Genomic DNA, 19,819 nt, shown 5'->3' with positions numbered 1-19,819 from the left:
ACGGTCGAATCCATCAATTACTTAGTGTAATTATAGAAATATTTTTGTTTGTCCTTACCCAATCTGACTTAATATAACAAAGATTACATACAGCCTTGTTCTAGCAAGTAATAGTCTCCCTGAGATTACCCTATTCCTAATATTGACAACTTCTATAAAGTACAATGTTAAAACTTACCTCCCAGTTCAAGAGTGACAGGTGTCAAGTGTTTGGCAGCTGCTTCTAAGATAATCTTTCCTACTGCAGATGATCCAGTGTATAAAATGTAATCGAACCTTTGTTTTAACAATTCAGTTGTTTCGGCTACTCCTCCTTCAAAGACCTGGTATGCTTCTGTGTCTAAATACTTTGGAATATATTCAGCAAGAAACTTCGAGGTTGCTGGTGCAACTTCAGAAGGCTTCAACAGAACACAATTTCCTGCAGCAATTGCACCTGTAAAAAAATAAAAAAGTTAGCATTAGCACTAGTAATATAACCTACTTAATTGGTCGATATTAACCTTGATAGGACTGAACGGGGTCCTTTAGGACCCCATTACATAATTTGTTGCAACATACAAACATGTATTTTATAAGCGTTGACCTCTCATCTATCTACAAATTATTCATTTCTTTGATAAATCATGAAGTACACATTAATGTCTAGGAACTGGTTTGAGTTCAAACTTTATGGTAGGGGAGCAAAGTATGCTAAATTTGCAGTCACTCGAGCGTTATGGGGACCTATTGGGTTGTGATTATTAGGTCCTAAAACCAAAAAAAGGTAAGTACAATTTTCCATTGTAGTGGGGATTTTCCACTTTTTAATTAGATTTTCCATTTCCAACAATCGTTTTTTCCGATTATAGCGCCGTATCCATAATTCGAAAAAATGTCTCGAATAAAAGTTGCTTATTTTTACGTAGAGAATCAAAATCTGCAATAAAAATTTGGGGGTACCATTTAAGATTTTAAAGTAACCCCCCACCTCACCTCCGTGGGGTTTTTAAACCCCACAGTAATAAATTTTAAATTTATCCCCCACCCATCTCAGTGGGGGTCATGTTTAGTACCATTCGATAGATTTTTGAAAAATATTGAAGAATTATTTTTTAAAAGATGAAGTTAGTTTTCAATCCTAATAGCAAAATTAATAATATTGAAAATATTAAAAATATTACTAAAAGATTTTTAAATTGAAAACTTATTGGTACATTTCCCTGGTGACATCTCCAAGGCTTCTACAATTTGCAAGCCAAATGGATGCTGCAGTGAAGACAAAGGGAAGGAATTCTACACTATGCAATTCACATCCCCCGTCTGCAGCTCGGTAAAGTTCCAACGGAAAATGCACCTGCTTACTCTACGGAGTAATACGACTATAGAATAAAAATGTATACCATTTTTATTCAGTTGCAATGCGAAGGCAAAACAATCTTACTTTTCAATTAGAATACAGCTTTTCGAAAACATCAAGAAAAGAAAAACGGCGTATTTGGGTCACATCATGCGAAACGAAAAATACCAGTTCCTTCAACTTATAATCCAGGGTAAAATTGAAGGCAAGAGAGGAATAGGACGCAATAAAATGTCCTGGCTCCGAAACATAAGGCAATGGACAGGCATTACCGACATACAATCACTGATACACATTGCAAGAAACAGAGAGTTAATGGAAAATGTGATCGCCAACATCCATGAGTGGATTTGCATTTGAAGAAGAAGAATTAGAATACGGAGCGCAGTCCAGTCCTCTGAATCGCGATTTTCGGCTCTTATTGGAGCCTCATCGGAAAGAACGTAGGCACTGTTCTCCATACCCCAATTGACTAGCGTCGAGAGGTTTTCCCACCCATTGCAACCGAAGTGAAGGTAGTAGGTGACTAGCGTCATCTGGCAATTGAAAGATGAAGTTAGTTTTCAATCCTAATAGCAAAATTAATAATATTGAAAATATTAAAAATATTACTAAAAGATTTTTAAATTGAAAACTTATTGGTACATTTCCCTGGAGACACCTCCAAGGCTTCTACAATTTGCAAGCCAAATGGATGCTGCAGTGAAGACAAAGGGAAGGAATTCTACACTATGCAATTCACATCCCCGTCTGCAGCTCAATCAACTTTTTTTCATACGCGGGATCCAGACCTATGTGGCTATTTATAACTTTATAACTGTAGTTATTTAGTTAATTGCCATTTTTGTTATTTCTTTATTTGGATTTTACCAGAAACAATTAAAACAGTGAAATTTTATTACGTTGGCCGTGAAAATATTCAATAACAACAACATAATCCAGACTGATCGTTAATTTGTTATGGTAGAGGAACCCAAGCGAGGATTTTTGCAGTTACTCTAGCGCGTCAGATTATCACATTGTGACAAACCTTGTACACTGCAAATTTACCCCTACCATATATTGGATCTTAATACAAAAGGATTCGTTAAAGGGGGTCTGAACAAAAATTTTATCCTTAGAAAAGCTCTAAATCGTCAGATTAAGATAAGGTAAATTAGATACATGCAGGCAGAACAGTGTATATTTCAAAAATCTGATTGTTTGGACGGGGAGTAAGGAAATGGGTGAGTCACAAAGTTGCAGAAGAAAAAAGCGAATATTTTTAGAAATAAAAGTCAGATCGAAAATCTAAAAACTACGTGTTAAATATTTTTCAAAAATCTATCGAATGACACCAAACACGACCCTCCCACGGAGATGGGGTGGGATGTTACTTTAAAATCTTAAATAGGATCCCCCATTTTTTATTGCAGATTTGGATTCCTTACGTAAAAATAAGTAACTTTTATTCGAGGCATTTTTTCGAATTATGGATAGATGGCGCTAAATTCGGAAAAAACGATTGTTGGAAATGGAAAATTAAATTATGACGCTATGAATAAGAATAGATCCAGTCTGATGGTCATACCTGCGTATTTCGACTCTACCATAGTGTGAGAAAACAACTTTAACCCTCAGCTACTATAATCTGGGTCTGTCAGACCCAGAAAGCTTCCAGCAATCACACACTATCCCCATCTTAAGTAATTTTTGGCTGCGGTTCCGTTTATTCTCAGCTTATTTAGTCTGAAATACGATAGTGAAGAGTGCATAACTTTTGTTTGGAACTAGCGACATTTATAGACGTAGCTGGGTGTATTATACCCACTTATAGCAATTACGTGATTTTCACAGAATTATTGTGTTTAAGCCAAATATTATTTTATATCAATTATTAATTGATATTTTAATTTAGTATATCCTAATTTATTTTATTTGAAATTGTTTACTGTTGTTTTTTTAATAATATAATATGTAGGTACAGTTTTCAATCCTAATAGCAACATAATAATATTGAAAAATATTAAAAATATTACTAAAAGATTTTTAAATTGAAAACTTATTGGTCCATTTCCCTGGTGACACCTCCAAGGCTTCTACAATATGCAAGCCAGATGGATGCTGCAGTGAAGACAAAAGTGAAGGAATTCTACACTATGCAATTCACAACCCCCCGTCTGCAGCTTAGTAAAGTTCCAACGGAAAATGGACCTAGTTACTCTATAAGACTAATACTAATATCAAATAAAAATGTATACCTACCATTTTTATTCAGTTGCAATGCGAAGGCAAAACAATCGTATTTTTCACTTAGAATAGGGAGCGCATTCCAGCACTCTTCTTCTTCTGTAAGTTCCATCTTCTATCGAAGGTTGGAAATCATCATAGCAATGCGGACCCTGTTGACTGCCGCTCTAAATAGCTCTGCACTACTGCATTCGAACCATTCCCGTAAGTTTTTAAGCCAGGATGTTCTTCGTCTTCCCACATTTCGCTTTCCTCGGATTTTGCCTTGCATAACAAGTTGTAATAATGAGTATTTTTGCCCTCTCATCACATGTCCCAAGTACTCGAGTTTTCGTCTTTTGATAGTTAGTATTATTTCCGGTTGATTTTCTATCCTTCTAGTTACTTCCACGTTCGACATTCTTTGAATCCATGATATTCGTAGGATTCTTCTGTAAGACCAAAATTCAAAGGCGGCCAACTTATTCAAATGGACTTGTTTCAACGTCCACGCTTCCAAGCCGCAAAGAAGAGTAGAGAACACGTAACATCGAAGCATCCTTAGACGTAGTTCTAACCTTATATCCCGACAACAAAGAAACTTTTTAAGTTTAATGAATGATGCACGTGCTATTTCAATACGTGTCTTAATTTCTTTGGTTTGGTCTACATTTGATGTTATCCATGTTCCTAAGTATTTGTAGTTATCCACACTCTCAATCACAGTATCTTCAATAGTTAATTGGATGTTTACTTGTGCTGATTTAGTTATGATCATGTATTTAGTTTTCTTCAAATTCATCTTCAGTCCGTACTCATGACAGCGTTCATTAAGGCGTTGCATAACGTTCTGTAAATCATTGTTGTTATCTGTTATTATTACTGTATCGTCTGCAAAACGTAAGTTGTTCAAAACGTCTCCATTGATAGATATACCTTCTATTGAATTTGAGAGCGCTTCTTGAAATACCGCTTCACTGTAGACATTGAAAAGTAGTGGAGACAGCACGCAACCCTGACGGACTCCTCTCTGTATTTTGATATCTTGGGTGTCCTGGTTGTCAACTCTTACCTTGGCAGTTTGATTCCAATATATATTAGATATAATTTTCATGTCACGACTGTCAATATTTTTGCTTTTTAATATATCTACAAGCTTTTTATGTTGAACTTTATCAAATGCCTTTTCAAAGTCTACAAAACATAAGTACATATCCTGATTCATGTCCATGCATCTCTGGGCCAGCACATTCAAGCCGAACAAAGCATCTCGCGTGCTCATACCATTTCTAAAGCCAAATTGTGTGTCACTGATTTCATATTCGAGAGTTTTAACAATTCTACTGTGTATTATTTTCAAAAATGTTTTAAGTGTGTGATTCATTAAAGATATTGTTCTGTGATCCGAGCAGGTTGTTGCACTTGACTTTTTGGGAATTGCTACAAAGGTCGATTGCAGCCATTGTTTAAGGATTGTGGCAGTCTGATATATTAGATTAAAGAGTTCAACCATTACATCAATACCATCTTCATCAATCAGTTTTAATAATTCGATGGGCACATCATCTGGTCCAGTAGCTTTACCCTCTTTCGTGTTTTTGATGGCATAGATGACTTCGTCTCTTAATATTTGTGGTCCAGTATCCTCTGTGATTTCTAATGACAGTTCTCCTCTTTCATCATTAAAGAGTTGTTGGATGTAATTGGTCCATTGACACAATCTCTCCTTCACGTCAGTAATAATATCCCCTTTATCATTTTTAAGGGTATTCGTTCTTGTGCTTTTTCTAGAACCTGTCATTTCTTTGATTTTTTTGTGTAAATTAAAGCTGTCATACTTTTTATCCAGGTCTTCTATTTCTTTGCATCTATCGGAGAGCCACCTCTCTTTTGCCTCTCGAATTTTCTTTTTGATGTTTCTCTGAATTTCTTTGTATTTATTCGGGTCTTTTGTTTTATGTTTTCTTCGTTCTTCCATATGTTCAAGAATTTCTACTGTCATCCAAGATTTTGTTTTTTCTCCAAGTGGTTTGAGGGTTTCTTTTCCAACTGATACTAAGGCATGTTGAATTTTTCCCCATTTTTGGTCAACAGTCAGAGTTTCCGCACTATCTTCTTTGACTTTCCTTAAGTTCTCGTTTATTTTAAATTTCGTTTCCGCATAGGTCTTGTCTTGTTTGAGCCGCCTTGTATCCATGATTTTATTGGAGCTAGGGCTCTTTATCGTCTTTAGTTTCACTCTCATAGACAAAACAACCGGGTTGTGATCGGAGAATATGTCCGCTCCTGGATAAGTTTTAGATGATATTATAGAATTTCGATATCTTCTGTTGACGATAATATAATCTATTTGATTTCTGACTATTTTGCTATTATTGTCAGCTGGTGACTTCCATGTATATAGTCTCCGTTTAGGAAGTTTGAACAAGGTATTTGCAATTATGAGTTCCTCATTGATACAGAAATCAACAAGCCTATCGCCACGTTCATTTCTTTCCCCGAGTCCATATCGCCCCACACAATTCTCCACTTCTCCTTGACCGACTTTAGCGTTCAAATCGCCCATTATAATATTTATATCATGTCTTTTAGTTAGCTTTAAGACACTGCCAATTTGTTCATAGAAGGCCTCTATGGTGTCTTCATCCTTGTCTGCAGTGGGTGCATATACTTAGATTATATTTATTTTGCGATCTAAATGAGAGTTGAGAGACAGCATTAATACTCGATCAGAGTAAGGAACAAAGTTACAAACGGCTTTCCGAGAATTGTTGTCAACTATAATTCCAACTCCCTGTTTGTGATTGGGGTCGTTGTTTCCGGAATAATACAGTGTTCCATTTATGGTGTTACATATTCCTGATCCGGGACATTGTATATCGCTAAGGCCCAGTATGTTAATCTTCATTCTGCACATTTCCGACACAGCGTTATCGAGTTTGCCTGATTGGTATAAACTTCTTCCGTTCCATGTTCCAATTTTCAATGCTGTAGAGTTATTCTTATTTCTTTGACAGGGATTTACCTTGATGACGACCTGAGAGGCCCTGTCGTCTAAATCTGATCGTCCTCCCCTGCCGGATCTTGGATTCCGAGCTCCATGATCATTAAGTAAATTATCAATTAGTGGGTCCATGATGATTTTTACTAAGGATATCCACGCGGATCTTTAATGTGGTAGTCATCCCGTGGCTTTCCACATCTCAATGCCGTTGACTAATTTAGCTCTTCCGCCTTCGGAGTTAATTTCTCGACTCCAGGGCAATGAAGTGCCCTACCACGTATCGGTTCTTCCACCCGTAGCTGTTGACCAACAAGTGGGTGATTACTTATACCGGCAATCGTTCGGTTATCCAGCACTCTGAATCGACGATTTTCGACTCTTATTGGAGTCATCATCGGAGAGGCGTATGATTGCTGCTCTCTACTCGAAGTGACCAACCATGAAAGCTTATCACCACATTGCAACTGATGTGTATGGATTAGGTGACTAGCGTCATCTGGCAATTGATAGGTAAAGTTTTCGATCCTAATAGCAACATTAATAATATTGAAAAATATTAAAAATCTTACTAAAAGATTTCTAAATTGAAAACTTATTGGTCCATTTCCCTGGTGACACCTCCAAGGCTTTTACTAGGGAAATGGACCAATAAGTTTTCGATTTAAAAATCTTTTAGTAATATTTTTAATATTTTTCAATATTATTAATGTTGCTATTAGGATTGAAAATTTTACCTATCAATTGCCAGATGACGCTAGTCACCTAATCCATACACGTCAGTTACAATGTGGGGATAAGCTTTCATGGTTGGTCACTTCGAGTAGAGAGCAGCAATCCTACTCCTCTCCGATGATGACTCCAATAAGAGTCGAAAATCGTCGATTCAGAGTGCTGGACTGCGCTCCCTATTTTAAGTGAAAAATAAGATTGTTTTGCCTTCGAATTGCAACTGCAACTGAATAAAAAAAATGGTATACATTTTTATTTTTATTTTAATATAATATGTATTTTCTTCATTATTATTCTGTAGTTCTCCAAGCTTGTAGCCGATTATTATGTAGCTCGAAGATCACAAAGATGGCCAATGGCAGTGCTTTTGCTGTTCTAAATATTGCAGGTGTTAACGCCAGAGTGTTATATCAGTTGGTAAGTAAATGAAATTCTATCCGTTGGGAAAAATTTCTAAAACAATTAGCACAAAGCTTTTATATTACACACATGAAGAGAAAAATAATATATAACTCCAATGTGCCCCGACAGATTCGAGCTATTGCGGCAGATATTCTGGGCACTAATTTTTTAAGTATTTCTGAGCCACCTCGAGCCAATGGAAGACGAAAAAGAAAGAGATGTCATCTCTGTCCGGCCAAGAAAGACAGAGAAACGAACTATGTTTGCGCAGAGTGTAAAATTCCTGTATATTTATAATGTTCTGTTCAAGTATGCAAAAAATGCAAAGAATAACTTCAATTTGTGTTTAAACCATTTATGTTACTTCATTTTGTAATCTTAGATTATAAATAAAAAAATTATCAAAAAAAATTGTTTGTTTTCTCTATAAATATAAAGAAATGGGTCTTATAGACCCACTTATAATACTTATGTAATTACTTTTGACTTATAGTAGTTAATGGTTAAACATGAAAATTCCTAAATAGGGACTTTTTATTTTACCTCCTGACCACGTTTTCAGCATTTGGAACCACTGTGGGGCACCAAAATGAGCATTTTTTTTCTGCAGGTGGTATACAAAAGACCAATTAAAAAAACCGAAGGGCGCCTATGCTAGTTTTGTTGGCGGTAATCTTATAATCTAGCGCCGGGACTGTGTGGATGCGCATGATTGTTACGTTGATTTTGAAAAAGCATTTGACCAAGTTATATTTGAAAAATTAGTCCAAATTCTGTAGATAAAAAACATAGACAAAAGGAACTTGAGAATAATAACAAACCTTTACTGGAATCAAAGAACACAATTTCTAATAGATAACGAACCCAGTTCAGAAACTGAAATCAGGCCAGGACTTAGGCAGCCAACCTTCGATTGAGGGACGGTACATAAAGAAGAAAAAGCTATGTTTCCTAGACTTGATAAGTAGTCATGATAATGCAAATATTTCTAAATTAAGACAAAAAAAGATAACGGCAACTTAATTAGAATCCACTCACATACTCTTTAAGGAAGAAAGACAACCAAACAATATATTATGTATTACGTATTTACTAGTCGGACAAGAAATATTGGTCTGAAACTATTTTCTTCTGGCATCTTAACTCTTAACTCAATTTACTTTTTTTTTTGAGTAAAAGCTTACTACTGTAGCATACTTAGGGAACAATTTTACTTTGAAAACGAATCGTTAAAAATAACGATTTTAAATAATAACCTTATTTTAAAGTAAAACGTAAAACTGTGGCTTATTCTGAGGAAAATAGTAAATTGCTCTAGGATAAATGGACAGCTTGTATATTAGTGCACCCTATGTAACATACATCTGAATCTTATGCTTGTGTGTCACAGTGTTGCCATACTTTTTTGTTTATTTCTTTCATAATTTCAATCAATGTTAAACGTATCTACAAGAATAATAGGATAATTGTGCAACAACGTTTAAATTGAACCCAATTTTGAAAAAATGTGAAAACTTTGAATTATCCGTGTACGTCTGTCTGTCTGTCCGTAAACACAACTCCTCCGTCATCATACCAGGTAGAATGACAAATGAGGTGTCAAATGAAAGTTTATAATCCAAGGATGGTACTAAAGGTAAGAAATTTGACCTAGGCTGTGTGTCCGTCCATTAATCTGTCAATATTAATAATAGGTCTGGATCCCGCGTATGAAAAAAAAGTTAATTGATAGCAAGCTGAAAATTTGTTAATAGCTTCAGGGTGTCTAGTCGGATAAACTTTGATATATAGGAACACTGGAACAAGGGCAGTTTTAATTGTGGAACAGGTTAAAAATTTGGAACGGTCACACCACGAAAACGGCACAATTATTTTGTTCGACAGAACAGACTTAAACTCTCTGATCAGAGATTAAACTCTCATGTAAAAATCAGACTGCTATTTATCACCTGTCATTTGACATATTCTACATGTTCCACTCATTAAAACGCCCATTTGGTGATAAATAGCAGTCTGATTTTTGCATGAGAGTTTAATCTCTGTTCGAAGAGTTTAAGTCTGTTCTGTCGGACAAAATACGTGTGCCGTTTTCGTGGTCTGACCGTTCCAAATTTTTAACCTCTTCCACAATTAAAACTTCCCCTGTTCCAGTATTCTCATATATTAAAGTTTGTCCGACTAGACACCCTTAAGCTATTAACAAATTTTCAGCTTGCTATTAATCAACTTTTTTTTCATATGCGGGATCCAGACCTATAATGGAGGAGTTGTATTCGCGGACGGACGGACAGACGGCCAGACAGTCATGAGACCGGAAGTATATATTTGTTCTCTTCTTGGCGCGTCGAATAATAATATATAATAAAATCTAAATATAATAAAATCGAATAATATAATAAAACCGGAAGTCCTAGGTCAAACGGACAGACAGCCTAGGTCAAATTTCTCACCTTTAGTACCATCCTTGGATTATAAGCTTTCATTTTACACCTCACTTGTTATCCTACCTGATATAATGACGGAGGAGTTGACTTTACAGACAGACAAACAGACGGACGGACGGAGAGACGGACGTGGATAATTCAACGTTTTTACGTTTTTTCAAAATTGGTGAAAACAACAATATAAAAAACTTTACTTAATTGGTGTTTCAAAACTACATATTTTTTAAATGCAACTTTGTGTAATGTGATAGTATGAAAAATAGAGCATATGGCAACGGTGTTACATGTCAAGCTCGGAACCAATACCAAAATTCGCACATAGATATTATGAATGGTGCACTAATATACAAGCTGTCCGGATAAGGTATATATAAATAAACACAAAATTTAATTCTAAACCGTTCTTAAATATAATAGGTACAGTATGAACAAAGGTTAGATCCGAATATAGTCCGTTCTTTAACGGTAAAATATTGCAAAACCTCTAAATTTTAAAGAACCGCTTGGATTGACATGAAATTTGGCATACACATAGCTAACAAGTCAAAGAAAAAAAGTGATATTGTGCCGATATGTGCTATTGCCCTGGGGGTGGTTTTCACCCCCTCTTGGGGGTGAAAAAATATTCGTCCAAAATAAGTCAGGAAATGGATAAACTGGCTAATTTTAAGTAACTTTTGTTCTATAGAGTTTTTCACTAAGTCAATACTTTTCGAGTTATTTGGCAGTGAATATGTTCATTTTTTCAACAAAATAACCACGCTTTTAGACGGTTTCTCGCAAATAACTCAAATAGTAAGTATTTTGTCAAAAAATAATTCTGAGAAAAAATATATCCTGTAAAAAATTTAAAAAAATGGTGCATATATCACGTCTTTACACCTAGTAGAAGCAGAGTTATAGCTAATGAAAAATGGGTTCATATTCGTCAAATTCCAGATGGAATACTTTAACGTGAAATAACCAAAAATGAAGCAGATTTCGGGGAAAACTCATTACAACTTATTTAAAGTGTTTAAAAAAAGCTTCATTTTCGTTTTATAAAAAAAATTTCTAGCATCAAAATTAAACAAGTTACGCTCAAAATAAAGTTAGTCCCTTTTGGTTTTGGTAAAAAAATCGAGAAAATCACCCCTCCAATTAGTATCTTAAATGAGCTTAATCGTTACGACTTCACAAGTTTCTTGACTCGTGTATATATTATTTATATGATCTGTAAGTTGCATCGGTTCCAAGTCCTTATTATTGAAAGGGCTGTAGTTAAAAAGGGTTGAACGAGTCACTGATCACGAATGTGTGCAAATTTAGAAACACCAAATCTTAATCAATTTTTGTCTAACAGAAAAACAAAAAATACATGATATTCAGAAAAGCAAATCTGCCTTTTTTTGTTTTTCGAGATTTTTGGTATCTCTAACAATTTTTAAGTTATTTTGAAAAAAGCATATTTTTCAAAATTTAAGTTTTTCAAAATTTTAGTTTGAAACCAAATTTTTTCAAAAATAAGCACTTTGAATCGATGAAACTTACAAATAATATAAACACAACATAAGTAAAATAATTTGTGGAGCGGTTACGATTAATTTAGTTTACGTTGCTAATTAGGGGGTGGTCTTCCCGATTTTTTTTTTGCAAAAACAAAAGAGACCAACTTTATTTTGAGCGTAACTTGCCTAAATTTAATGCTAGAAACTTGTTGTAAAAACAGAAATAAAGCTTTTTTTAAACACTTTAAAAAAGTTATAACAGGTTTTCCCCAAAAAGTGCTTAATTTTTTGGATATTTCACGTCGAAATATTCTATTTGAACTTTGGTGAATATGAATCTATTTTTCATTGGCTATAACTCTGGTTCTACGAGATACAGAGACCTAACGCGTACACTATTTTTTTTACTTTCTTATAGGCTATATGTTTGCTAAGAACATTTTTTTCGACAAAGTACTTACTTTTTGAGTTATTTACGAAAAACCGTCTAAAAAGTGGTTATTTTGTTGAAAAATGAACATATTCATTTGCAAATAACTCGAAAAGTGTTGACTTGGCGAAAAAGCTCTATAGAACAAAAGTTACTTAAAATTAGTCAGTTTACCCATTTCCAGACTTAGTTTGGACATATATTTTTTCACCCCAAAAAGGGGGTGAAAGTCACCCCCAGGGCAAAAGCACACATCGGCACAATATCACTTTTTTTCTTTGACATGTAAGCTATACGTTTGCCAAATTGCATGTCAATCTAAGCGGTTCTTTAAAATTTAGAGCAAAAACCGTGAAAGAATGGACTAATATTAGAAAAAAAAATTATTTTAGTAAACATTACTATTTAAATTTACCTGCAACAGGTTGTAACGATAATGTTATTGGATAATTCCAAGCTCCCATAATAAGGACAACTCCATAAGGATCATGTTTAATGAAGACACTATCCATAATATTCGCAACTTCTTTATCGGGTCTCACGGGTTTTTCTAATTCGCGAAGATTTTTCAAGAAGTAATTGATGTCTTTTTTCACCACACCAATTTCCATAAGAACAGCCTCAATTTTATTCTTCCTCAGGTCTTTGTTTAAAGCATCACATATTTGTGGAGTATTTTCATCTAGTAGTCGTATGAATGCTTTTAACTGTTTTAGTCTAAAATCTAAGGATCTTGTCTTTCCGCTATTGAATGCATTTCGTGCAGTATTCACTACTTGTTCAGGATTCTTATCTGACATGGTTATAAAGCAAATTCACTGACTTTACACTGTATGTACAAACACACACACAACTACAGAATAATCTCATCCGCAAGTTTTATACACATTAAATAGAAAATTAGTTATCAGCTATTTTATTATCAGGTAGCTAAGATAACGAAAATATAAATATTAAGAATTTGATAACACTTCGAAAGTCGTTGAGTATAGACGATGCCGATGTTTCAACTGAACATTATTTTCAGAGATCTATTTTTTACCACGTAGATCTATAAATTAATTCAATGTTTAAGATACTAATAATAGACCATTTCTGTCATTAAACTCGTCACAAAGCGGAAGTACAGTTTATTATTAGTACTAAAACTGTTTATAATTTTATATGCAGTTTTTTCTATACAGAGATAATGTTTTCAAAGTGCAATCGTTAACACGAAAAAAATAGAATATTGTAAGTAATGGTAGGGGAGCCCAAGCGGGGATTTTTGCAGTTACTCGAGCGCGTCAGATTATTACATGGGGAGAAACCTTGTACCCTGAAAATGTACCTCTACCATATATTGGCTCTTAATGCAGGGGAGTTCGTTAAAGAGGGGCCGATAAAAAATCTATCCTTAGAAAAACTCGAAATCGTCAGATATATGCGGCACACATAGTGGAAGCGGTTTCCGCTTCCACTGGAGCGGAAGACTATGAGAAGACTGGATCCTTTCGTAAATGACCTGGAACAGGTAGAAAGCGACTTAAAATTGCTCGTGATGATCGCTTTATTGTGTCAACAATATTAAGATCGTCACCTTTATGTCGTTCAAGTGCAAAAACACAGATATCCAAGCAGCCATTTGGGCTCTTATAAGCGCTAAGGTGAACTCCAGGCGAGTGTGGGAATATCCACCACAACTTGACAGACTGGCGCAACATAACTGTGTTATACTGGTATGGGTTCCAGGTCGTCGGGGCATATACGGCAACGAAAGAGCTGATGCACTTGCCAGGAGAGCATCAGCTACAAAATACCTGGTTCCAGAGCTGGCCGTGGGAGTGCCAAAAACACTGTCCGCGAACGAAAAAAAGCCTGGATCCGAAGCCAACACAACTCACACTGAGAGGGCATACCCGGTCAAACACATGGCAAGATGTATATCGAACAGACATGTGCTAGTAGGGCTGAATTACTGCTAAAAACCAGCAGGAATCAGCTCAGAGTCATAACTGACTGGGCGCAGAGTCATAGAGTCACTGGAGATACGCCATATTTTACCTGCATACAATGGGGCTGTTTCATGGAGACTTAGCTGCAGACTCTGTAACAGAGAATCTAAAACAGTCATCCATATCTTGCATGCCTGTGAGGGATTGGATCGAAGGTGGCAAACACTTTTCGGAGACATCGAAGTGATTCAATAGTTATTTTCCTAACAACTGCAGAAAGTCATACTTTTCCGCACGCGACTGCAGTTTACCGAACGACGCGAAGCGGGAGTTCGGCAAGCAGTCGAGTACGAAAAAGAGACTTTCTGCACAGGGCGCGAGGATATATATCCACTGATATATATCACGATATATATCGTGATATATATCATGATATTTATATTATATATATCATGATATATATCAGTATTTTATTTCGTACTAATTTTTACATAAGCACATACTTACTGGACCATCGCTTTTTGGGAGAAAGAGTTACTGCCGGACGAAAATAACAGGCTTATGAATATTTAAATTCATTCAACGCAGATTTTGTTCCGTTTGTAATGGCCCTAACTTCGAAGTCTAAACCTTTTACGTCTTTAATGTATGGTCCAAATTAAAAAAAAAAACATCTCCATTATTATGGTGGAAGTCTGTTCCAATCGCTGAATCTGCTTGACCTGATAAAAATATATTTCTCGAACGAATTAACCAATTACATACTTACAGCAGTAGCCTCAACGGCAAGCATTGAAAGATACTTTTCAAGCTTTGGGCTTGTCCATTAAAAATTATGAAATAATTTAGGAACTGAAAAAACTGCTAAACTTGTATTCAAATATTTAAACAGTTCTTCATACCAAAAACATGACAATTTGGAATTGATTTGGCCTGAACAAGAAACTGAAAGAAGGGAAAATGAAGAGGCAGAATTAAGACTTGGGTGCTTTACTGGTTTTGATTCAGACACTTCTGATGTTGAACCATCATCTTAATTAATTTTCTAAATTTTGATTTTGTTTTTTAAATGTTGAGAATTTTAAGTTATTTTGGAAAAATAGAAATATGTACCTATAGAAAAGGTTTAAGTTAATGATTTCAATATTTTTAGTTAATTTAGGTGTTACTTGGATACTCGTATCATTTTGTTTTCTGTTAATGTAACATACATACTACCATACGTATTACGTTTATATTTTTGTATCTTTTATTTAAGTAAAAATATATCTTTTATACTGTTATATTTTTGTATTTTTTATTTAAAGTAAAAATGTATCTTTTATACTGTTACATTCTACATTTAGAGTCTTATTTTGGTCAATTTAGTTTCACTATTGAAATGTTTTCCAAAATATCATAAATATCATATAAATATCACATTTTGGATATATATCGGATATATATCATGTATATCCGATATTTTGATATTTATATAAATATCATGGATATTTTGTGCCCTGTTTCTGCAAGAGTTAGGAACAATATTTTTTCTACGAGTCTTTAAAAAATGACCAAATCTTAATCAATTCATTTAATTAATATGAAAATACAAACACAAATTAATTCTTTGGCAAGGTTGTCATAACCAAGCTTTCAATATAATTAGTTAGCATGACGACGATCTTGGTTTCCATGACGATGATTCAAAACGACTGTTATTTTCTACCGATTTGACTTTCGAATATTATGTCAAAATTATTTTATTTCATCGACTTGTCGCGTTAATTTCATTAAAACAGAAACAAAATAAGATACATTTGAAATAGAATAGTAAATAATATCTAAATATTAGTTTATTGCATGTATTATAATTATTTTAAGGCCACATTAAAATATCTACACGCGTGCGGAAAAGTAAAACGCGTGCGGAAAAGTGAAACTTTCTAAACCAAAACGCGTGCGCGAAAATTAACATTTTTGCACGCTCGTAGAAAAAATTCCATCCACCCACTAGACTTATATAAGCTGGTGTAACGTTACAAACGTCACATCTTTGATATTTTATTTTTAAATAATTATTTTACTTTATTTTCTTTAATATTTCATTAGTAATTATTTTCTTCTATTTGTTTTACCAGTTTTCTTCGTTAAAAACTCGTTGGCGCCCTCTTTGATTATCCCCTTTTATTATCCTCTTTTATTATCCTCTTTTATTACCCTCTTTTATTGTCCTCTTTTATTAATTGTTTTATTATCTTCTATTTTTCATCTAGCATCTAAATCAACATACTGAACATACCCCGTACATTGGTACTCTGTAAGTATCTGTTTAACCCCCTCTGTGCCTCAGTGGTAAGAGCGCCTAACCTTTGGATCGAAAGTTCCGAATGGTAGTGAGTTCAAATCTCACCAGGGTCGGAAATTTTTTCATTTATTATAAATTAATAAATGAAAATAGTTTCTGTCCTTGTGGGATCGGTACTAACCGGAGGGACCGCAGACGTTCGGATACAATTGGCGTATCTTTGCAAAGTAACAAGACACTTACTCAACACACACACTACACATTACACCTGATATAGTGATAAGTTATACAATTACGTGGCTAAAGGTTCTAGTACTAAACCAAGGCCAGAATCAGAGAAAAAAAAAGTATCTGTTTTCCAATACGGAACGTGCCCGCCACTGCCTATGTCGCACTGTCATGAAAGTGACACTTCATCCCTACTCGCTGTCATTTCAATTCACCAAATGTTTGTCCCACACCAACCAAAATTGCTAGTTAACTAAAGAAGAAGAAGAAGAAGATGAAGAAGAAGAAGAAGCAAATTGTACAATGTACTAACTCCAAATTGTAAGTGAATAAGGGATTTTTCCCTTGTTCCGAAACGATGAGCTGGCCAAATACCCAAGTAGGTGGAGGCCAATAAACTGAAGAAGAAGAAGAAGAAGAAGAATTCACCAAATGGCGGTGGTAATCTTATAAAAGGCATGTAATGTGAAAAATAAATCATTTTTATTCCAAATCAAATCTTCTCTTGGGGTGAGTTTTTCATAAAGCTTTTTTAATAATTTCTTACAGTAATTATATTCCATCCATACCTAGCTTCTTATAACATTTTTTCTGATATTTTTTATATCTAACCTCCAATGTCAGACCATGTCTTCTGATATTTTTTTGTTTTAAATATTTCTTTCTAATTTACATGTATGCACGTTTAGTAATCAAAATTTTAACTATTCTCCTCATCTAAATTCCATTTAATTTACCCTTGCCATCTACTAGTTTCTGAGGACTATTTGGCAAAGGTACATTTTGGTTTTTCTTCTTGATGTTTGTTATGTGTTTTTATCTTATAGTTTTTGGGAATAAAATAAACCTTTCTTCCTCCGGGAGCCTCCAACATCAAGCCATCCACACCGGTGATGGAACTAGGGCTATACAACAACGATTGACCATGACATCCAGACTACAGCACCCAACATCTTCAGCTGCAGGGGCCTAGGGCCGAAGATCCGCCCAGGCCTACAAGAAATCTACAGCAGTACCATACGACATCAAGAAGTTACCATCAATACCAAAAGCCATAAGTATAAACCAGAATTGTTAGTTTTTGGCAAGAATTTGAATATATTTGTTAATGCACTTAATAAGTCATATTTTTATTATATCTTTATTGAACAATAAACATGATTAGTTAAAAATACTGTTTTGTTTGCTTCCATTCTAAATTTTCAGAGTTCATTTCTAAGATTAGGACAAGACGAACACACACCTTGAGAGACTGAGCTAATAGGTCTGGATCCCGCGTATGAAAAAAAAGTTGATTAATAGCAAGCTGAAAATTTGTTAATAGCTTAAGGGTGTCTAGTCGGATAAACTTTGATATATGGGAACACTGGAATAGGGGCAGTTTTAATTGTGGAACAGGTTAAAAATTTGGAACGGTCAGACCACGAAAACGGCACATTTATTTTGTCCGACAGAATAGACTTAAACTCTCAGAACAGAGATTAAACTCTCATGCAAAAATCAGACTGCTATTTATCACCTGTCATAATTCGTGTCATTTGACATATTCTACATGTTCCACTCATTAAAACGCCCATTTGGTGATAAATAGCAGTCTGATTTTCGCATGAGAGTTTAATCTCTGTTCGGAGAGTTTAAGTCTGTTCTGTCGGACAAAATACATGTGCCGTTTTCGTGGTCTGACCGTTCAAAATTTTTAACCTGTTCCACAATTAAAACTTCCCCTGTTCCAGTGTTCCTATATATCAAAGTTTGTCCGAGTAGACACTCTTAAGCTATTAACAAATTTTTAGCTTGCTATTAATCAACTTTTTTTCATACGCGGGATCCAGACCTATAAGCTGAGGGTGTAGTGATGGCTATCTTGGATGATTGAAATATTATTTTCGAATATTATTTCAATTAGCTGGGGTAGTCCATCGCTTATTTCGTTTCACTGGTACAGGGTTCCAGAATTATGGAATGGGTTTCATAAAGGAGTGGAAGATGTACAATAAGCCAAGTGGCTGCAGTACGATCGGTTCACAACAGACGACTTCCAGGGAAAAAAGTGCAAAAACAAGTCCGTAAAGTAAGAGGAATAGTAGTTATTAGTCAGTGGAGTGTAAAGCTTCATTTACCACTTGGCATATTTACTGGCTGAAGAAAGTGCTAGCAAGTTCACTTTCCTGTTGTTTACAAATGGCAAGTTTAGTGGCTGCGAGTACTTTCAGCCCCTAAACTTGTCAAATGTAAATGAAATTTAAGACGAAGACTGAAGGAAAATAATCTGACTTCTCAAGTATCTGCAATTTGTCAAAAACTTACTGCAGCTCATCGTCAAGCAAGCGTGCGTTTTGCACAGGATCATCTAAACTGGACGATGGAACAATGGGGATCTGTTCTGTTCTCAGATGAGACCAGGATATTTCTCTATGGTAGCGACCGAAGAAGGAAAGTGTACCGAAGACGAGGAGAGCAATTTGCAGAATGCTGCATTAAAGAGCGAAGTCGTTATGGAGGTGGTTCCTGCATGATCTGGAGTGAAATTTCTATGGGGATACGAACCGACCTTGTTTTCTCGTAGGGTAACCTTATTCACGCGCGAGGAGGTTTACCGGGTACTAGATACATGGAGGAGATGTTAGCAATGTATGTGGTACTTTACGTTCACTACATTGGAGACGAATTTATTTTTTTGCAGGACAATGCAAGGCCGTATCCTCAAAATCGTGCAAGATTATATTACCAAAGTCGGTTATCGGGTCATGCAATGACCAGCGTGCAGTCCAGACATCAATCCCATAGAACATTTATGGGATGAGCTAAAACAAAGAACTCGAGCTACATTTCATGCCCCAAACTCGATCCAGAGCTTATTATCACAATAGAAGAAGAGTAGCTTAACATCCCACAAGGAACAATAGCGAACTTGATTAGATCTATGCCTAATCGTAACAGAGCAGTTCTTAATGCAAGAGAACTCCCATTATTAAAGCATTAATTGTTAAATTTTTAATTGTCACTTTTTGTGTTAGCAGTAAAAAAAAATTAATTTAAATTATCTTTCAAACATTATATCCCTTTTTGCACGATTGATCATTTTTGACTGTTTACCGTGACAGATTTTACGTCAGTAGATGACATTTACTAGCAACTCGACGGTAAGTAATCAAACTCGACGGTAAGTACTCCAACTCGACGGTAAGTAATTCTCTTACCGTCGAGTTAAAAAATCTCTTAATTTTAATTTATTTTTTGAAAGAATAAAGAAAACTAACGAATTATTTATTAATATTGAAACTTATGGTACAATTTGTTAAATTATTTAATGAAATCCCACTTGTT

General features: G+C 35.0%; 1 protein-coding gene across 2 annotated transcripts in view; it reads right to left on the bottom strand.

The window, feature by feature from the left end:
- LOC126881523 (aldehyde dehydrogenase, dimeric NADP-preferring) overlaps nt 1–19,819 on the bottom strand; it is a 103,037-nt gene that overhangs the window by 72,714 nt on the left and 10,504 nt on the right. Inside the window, exons 1-2 of one of the 2 annotated variants that reach the window (XM_050645835.1) lie at nt 12,459–13,050; nt 179–436 (exon numbers count right to left, since the gene is read on the bottom strand). In XM_050645835.1, coding sequence (XP_050501792.1) covers nt 179–436; nt 12,459–12,843 — 643 coding nt within the window. In that variant the 5' untranslated portion in view covers nt 12,844–13,050. Of the gene's footprint in view, nt 1–178; nt 437–12,458; nt 13,051–19,819 lie in introns of those variants that run through there. The other variant, XM_050645836.1, reaches the window with a different exon arrangement.

The sequence above is a fragment of the Diabrotica virgifera genome, chromosome 3, assembly GCF_917563875.1.
Source record: "Diabrotica virgifera virgifera chromosome 3, PGI_DIABVI_V3a".
NCBI classification, from domain to species: domain Eukaryota; kingdom Metazoa; phylum Arthropoda; class Insecta; order Coleoptera; family Chrysomelidae; genus Diabrotica; species Diabrotica virgifera.
The sequence above is the reverse complement of the archived record's forward strand: the minus strand, read 5'-3'. Positions and strand labels throughout refer to the sequence as shown.